Raw genomic sequence first — 6,000 nt, 5'->3', positions numbered from 1 at the left:
AAGAAATGTATTGTTATATTTGGCTTGTATTATTGTAATGTACTTTACTTCTGTAAAGTACATTACATATTGTAATGTACTTTACAATCTGGCGCCGACCTGTAGGGGGTATGGCTGCCTAGACTGCAGCTGTCTGTTTTTCATCTCTTTTTTCTTATTTTTAGTTAGTTTAGTGTTTTGTTTTCAGGAGTTTTAGCTTTTTATGTGTGGGGGGGGGGGGGGGGGAAGGGGGAAACTAATTTTCAGGGTCCCTACCTGGTCGGAGATGCAGCTTTTCTCCGGGCTGCACTTTCGACCCGTCCTCGCGGCCTACCAGCGGGCCTGGAGCGGCATTTCCTGAGGAGACCGCCCGGAGCCTCGGCATCGGCATCGGCAGCATCGGCATCGGCGGCGGCGGCATCGGCGGCGGCGGCACCGGCATCGGCGGCGGCGGCACCGGCATCGGCGGCGGCGGAGCTGCGGGTCTGAGGACGGCGGTGCAGCGCTGGAGCGCCATTGCGGGGCGGGCGGTGCCTTGCCTGGGTCGCCGCGCTGGAACTCCGGTGAGCTGGGACCGGCGTTAAAAACATCGCGGAGCTGCGGGCGGCGGCGCTGAACTTTACATCGGGAGCCTGGGATCTCTCGATGAGATCGCCAGTTGAGCTCCATTCGGCGCGGCCTTGTCGGCTCCGGAAGCCACGGTCTCGAGTAGGGAGGCGGCCGTTCCAGGGTTCCCATGCCGCTGAGAGGACTCTCCATACGCCAGAACATCATCACCCGGCGAGGACGGCCTGGAACATCGGGCCTCCGTAGAGGCAACTGTGGAGGCCTCAATAGGCCCGACTATGGGTGGACATTGGGGATGGGACTGGACTTTGTGCCTTCCCCCATAATGGGAACCATTGTGGGGGGATGTTTTTATGTTAAAGCTATTTATTATTGTCATGTTTGTATTCTTTTTTTATGTGCTGCATTGGCAAAAAGAATTTCACTACACCTAGGTGTATGTGACTAATAAATTTGAACTTGAACTTGAACTTGAACTTCTAATAAATAAAATAAATTTAAAAAAAAGTAATCTTTTAAAACGAGCTGGAGAAACTATTTCTACAAATAAACTACAATGACAAGTGAGTAATTGGACCAGACATTGCCAAATTAGCAGGAATTTAACTGTCTCCTCTGAGTTCCCATGGGCTGTATATCTACAAAACTTACAAATCCATAGAAACATTACAACCAAAATCCAAATTGTAATATTCAGATTTTAATTTAGTTTAAAGATACAGTGTGGAAACAGTCCCTTTGGCCCACTGAGTCCACGTCGACAACGATCATTCCTTCGCTCTAGTTCTATCCTACACACAGGGACAATTTACAGAATCTAATGAACCGACAAACCTGCATGTCTTTGACGTGGGAGGAAACCGGAGCACCCAGAGAAAACCCACGTGGTCACAGGGAGAACGTACAAACTCCATACAAATCACACCCGTAGTCAGGATCGAACCTGAGTCTTTGGCGCTGTAAGGCAGCAACTCTACCGCTGCGCTACTGTGCTGCCCTATTATTGCCAGACTAATGTCAGAATGATACCCATTCATCTACCTTTCGCAATGTTGAAGAACCAAGAAGTTTTCCCATTACACCTATACATGATAAAAGTGCAAAACATCACATAGGATAAACTACCACTGAAAGGACAACAGATTAATTCTGTTAATCTTCTTAACTATTTAGTTCAGAGGAGCAAGACATGTCTAGATTGAAAAATATTGTATAAGATCCTGAAAGATCTTAACATTGTGGATGTGGACAGAATGTTTTCTCTTATGAGAACATTTAGAAGTAGAGGAACACTGTTAAAAATAAAGAGTGAACTATTTAAAGGGCCTGTCCCACTTAAACGATCTAATTCATGACCTTTTTTACTCGTGGACATTTCATCATGCTAGAAAAAAAATCCCGACCTATTTGATGCCACGAGTACCTACAACTAGCATCACGGCCTGCTACGACCTATCTATGACCTTGTGACGACCATTCTGCGAGTATGAGTCAAGGGCAAACTCGGCAGAGGTCGTGAATTAGGTCGTGAAAGTGGGACAGGCCATTAAGGCAGAGATGAGGCAATGTTTTTTTTTCTCTCAGATGGTCATCAGTGCTTATAGAATTACCGTGGAAGTAGCTTTTTTGAATATATTTAAAGCAGATGGAGATAGATTACGGAAACCCAGAGGGTTAAAGTGTATTGGGATGAGTCAGGAAGGCCGAGTTGATATTATATCCATATCAGCCATAATCTGATTAAATGGCAGAATAGGTTCAAGAGGCTCCAGCTCCAGCTCCTAATATGTTTGCTTGCATTCAGAACTTCCACTAAGAGGTTTTCTAGCTGGCTTTGAACAGCAGCTCCGTTTAGACTGTGCCTAACTGTTGCCTAAATTGGCCATCTGCACAGACTTGTACAACCAGTCTGAAGAAGGGTTTCAACCCAAAACTTCACTGATCATATGCTCCAGTGATGCTGCCTGACCCGCTGAGTTTCTCCAGCACTTTGTGTTTTTTTCTTTGTAAACCAGCATCTGCAGTTCCTTGTTTCTTCACTACCGCTAAATCTTGTTGAGTTCCAGCCAGATGGAAACTATCACTCTCTGAATCTTTGGAAAGCCTGCAATCCATGCAAATCCATGTACTCTCTCTGCCTGATGGTAAAAGTCCAAGACAAAGATTAGAGTCCTTTTTACAAAGGCAGAGAATGGCATTGATTTCCTATTGATGGGTTCTGCAGCAAAATGGGAAGCATGCTGCAGATCAATGATCTGACGTTCAGGGTGACAATGACTGTGGCCTTCTGTCTTTTCATCTCTGGCCTTTGTTCATCCATCTGCTTATCAAAAGCCTCCCTCATCTGTATCCACCTATAGCTTGTCAAGCTTTGTCCCACCCTCCTCTTTTCCAGCATATTTTCCATCCCCCACTCCCCATCACAATCAGTCTAAACAAGGATCTCACTGCATATCCATGTGCTCCAGAGATGTTCCCTGACCCGTTGAGTTACTCCAACATTTTGTTCTTCAGGAAGACTGGTAGTATTACCAAGGATCCCTGTCACCTTGGACATTACCTGAAGATACAGGAACTGGATACTTCAGACATCCAGACTTATGAATAACTTATTCCCCACTGCTATTCAATTCCTGAACCAATCACCTCTTTCACAGATCAGTCTGATCAAAGATCAGTCTGAAGAAGGGTCTCGACCCAAAACATCACCCATTTATTCCTTCTCTCCAGAGATGCTGCCTGCCCGGCTGAGTTACTCCAGCATTTTGTGTCTATCTTCAGTGTAAACCAGCATCTGCAGTTCCTTCCTACACCTACTATTTTGAGAGTCATTTCATGGGCAGGACCTAACGAAGTATAGGTCTCTGTAACTTAAATAATTCAGTGGATTGTACAGACTATTCTTTGGACGAGTCAGGTTGCACAATTTGTTTGAAACATCTGTGTTTGCTTTAAAAGTGCTGATTGTATTGCATAAACTAGTGGGTCAGCAATATGTATTCATTGTAGGAGTAGGATCAATGCAACGATTACTTATTAACAGATCTCAGAATAAAACCAGGCTCCCTGCAACTTGTTTGACAACACGCTTTATTGAAAATGGAAACAATGTTGTCCTTCCTTTTGCTAATTTCTATTCCAATATTAATATCTTCTGAATTCATTTTAACCGAATCAGAGCAGCCTCAGGTAATGTATGACTTACCACTAAAACAAAGATACGGGAGGGAGTAACGTGTGCTAATGTGTTAAATTAACATTTAAACTTTTGTCTTTAATTTATGCAGAATGATTATGTCGATACTCGGACAAATATTCTTGGTCCGAGAACATTGAAGGTATGAAGCAGAAAATGCACGCATGTAAATCATTATGCTCCATTTAATCACTGCAAAATGGTTACAAGTAAAAGAGTTGATCACTTATTACGTCCTTCAAATGCCTGAGCATTTGCAGAACTAATCGTATTACTCGATATCCTCTTCTGTCACTATTTACAAATCGCTCAACAGAAATGAGTTTCTTATACCTTGCACCCATTAATTCTAACAATGACACAATTCAACATTTCGTTGGGAGTAGGGAATTCAAATGAATGGGTGCATTAGTAAATTAAAGGCAGCTTTAATAACCCTGATTGAATTGCAATGCATAAACCAGTCTAGTGCTGTAATGATGTGTACTGCTTCAAGTTGGCGGGAGTTATACACTGCTTTCCATCTATTTTTTGCTAGTGAACAGCTTTGCATTAAAGGATCAATTATTGCAAATTATTTAGCGCAAGTGTAGTGTCATGTGTCAATTATAATATTCACTAATTAATAGTAGCATCATTGTTATTGTGCATATACATCTCAGCTCCTATGTATAGTACTATAGCTCTACGGACACTCCAAAAATGTTGTGCTCAGATCATGGTCACATTGTGGGCAATGTTATAAATTTAAGGTGCAATATTTTTTGTGATTAATAGTGCAACTTTCCCATTAATAAAACATTTATAAGATTTCAAAAAAAAAATGCAAATTCATTCAAAATTTAACCAATGTGTATTTATAATTTCTTATTTTTGTTTATAATTTCAAAATAATTTTTATACAATAAAATTGTATCCTGGGAGATCATATCAAACATCACTATTCATAATTCTACTTCACAAGGGAGAGAAGAAATGGTGATTTGTTTTTCTTTGGAATTTAATTTAATTTTTTATACTATTTGTATAATTTATGTGAATACTGAAATATTATAACACTGATTTTTATTTTCTTGGTTGAAAACAGAAGAGAAGTATCGACACTCATGGCACAGAAGTACGTTTGAATCTTGCGATAATATTTAACTATTTATATGAGTAATATTTCATCACGGGATGGTTTTTAGCTATGTGGTTAATTTGCTGTTGTCTCTGGAGAAGATTTTTGATAGGTTGGTTTTGACGATTCAATGAATTGTAAGATATATCTCGGGGATATCATTCATACTTTACGCCAATTTATAATAAAAAGCTTGCAGAGAAATGTCAAAAATTCACTGCATTACTGTCAGCAAATTGGGATTTTTTTGCAAATCCAGATGGCTTGGATTTGCAGTCAAATGTTCACCTGTGGCTGTCAAAAAGCTACAATGCTGGGCTCCACATGCAATCCAGAGGGGGGACAAAAATCGGGCAGCTGGTCCTGCACTTACTTCTGAACTTGCCATGAAAACAAATTGGACCTACTGTGGAGATAGCATTTATATTAATTTCACAGAACGAGACTAACCTCATCAATGGATACCTTAGACAGGAGTCATAGAATCATACAGTATGGAAACAGAGCCGTTGACCCAACTCGCCCATGCCGACCATAATTTCTCATCTAAGCTAGTCCCATTTACTCGTGTTTGGGCCATGTCTCTCTAAACATTTCCAACATTTCCAAAGGTAAAGTTGCTGCCTTATAAAACTTACAGCGCCGGAGACCAGGGTTCGATCCCGACTGCGGGTGCTGATTGTATAGAGTTTGTACGTTCTCCCCGCGACCGCGTGGATTTTCATTGAGATATATTCGGTTTACTCCCACATTCCAAAGACGTACAGGTTTGTAGGTTAATTGGCTTGGTATGAATGTAAATTGGCCCTAGCGGTGTAGGATAGTGTTAATGTGCAGTGATCGCTGGTCAGTGGGCTGAAGGGCCTGTTTCCACACAGTATCTCTAAGCTAAACTATTAATGTACCTGTCCAAATGTATATAAATGTTGTTATTGTACATGCCTCAACTACTTCTTCTGGCAGCTCGTACCATATATCCACCACATTCATTGTAAACAAGTTGACCCTCAGGTTCCTATTAAATCTTTCCCCTCTCACTTTAAATTTATGCCCTCTAGTTTTTGACTCTCCTGCCCTGGGTCAAAAAAGGACGCTGTGCATTTACCCTATCCCCCTCATGATTTTATACACCCTCTAT

At 41.5% G+C, this 6,000-nt stretch overlaps 1 protein-coding gene across 2 annotated transcripts in view; it reads left to right on the top strand.

Moving 5' to 3' along the window:
- Positions 1–3,634: 3,634 nt before the first annotated feature.
- LOC116983506 (inter-alpha-trypsin inhibitor heavy chain H3-like) overlaps positions 3,635–6,000 on the top strand; it is a 103,654-nt gene continuing 101,288 nt past the window's right edge. Inside the window, exons 1-3 of one of the 2 annotated variants that reach the window (XM_033037320.1) lie at positions 3,635–3,735; positions 3,834–3,884; positions 4,830–4,859. In XM_033037320.1, the coding sequence (XP_032893211.1) occupies positions 3,646–3,735; positions 3,834–3,884; positions 4,830–4,859 (171 nt within the window). In that variant the 5' untranslated portion in view covers positions 3,635–3,645. The remainder of the gene's footprint in view (positions 3,736–3,833; positions 3,885–4,829; positions 4,860–6,000) is intronic. The other variant, XM_033037321.1, reaches the window with a different exon arrangement.

Source organism: Amblyraja radiata, chromosome 18 (genome assembly GCF_010909765.2).
Source record: "Amblyraja radiata isolate CabotCenter1 chromosome 18, sAmbRad1.1.pri, whole genome shotgun sequence".
Lineage (NCBI taxonomy): Eukaryota > Metazoa > Chordata > Chondrichthyes > Rajiformes > Rajidae > Amblyraja > Amblyraja radiata.
The sequence above is the reverse complement of the archived record's forward strand: the minus strand, read 5'-3'. Positions and strand labels throughout refer to the sequence as shown.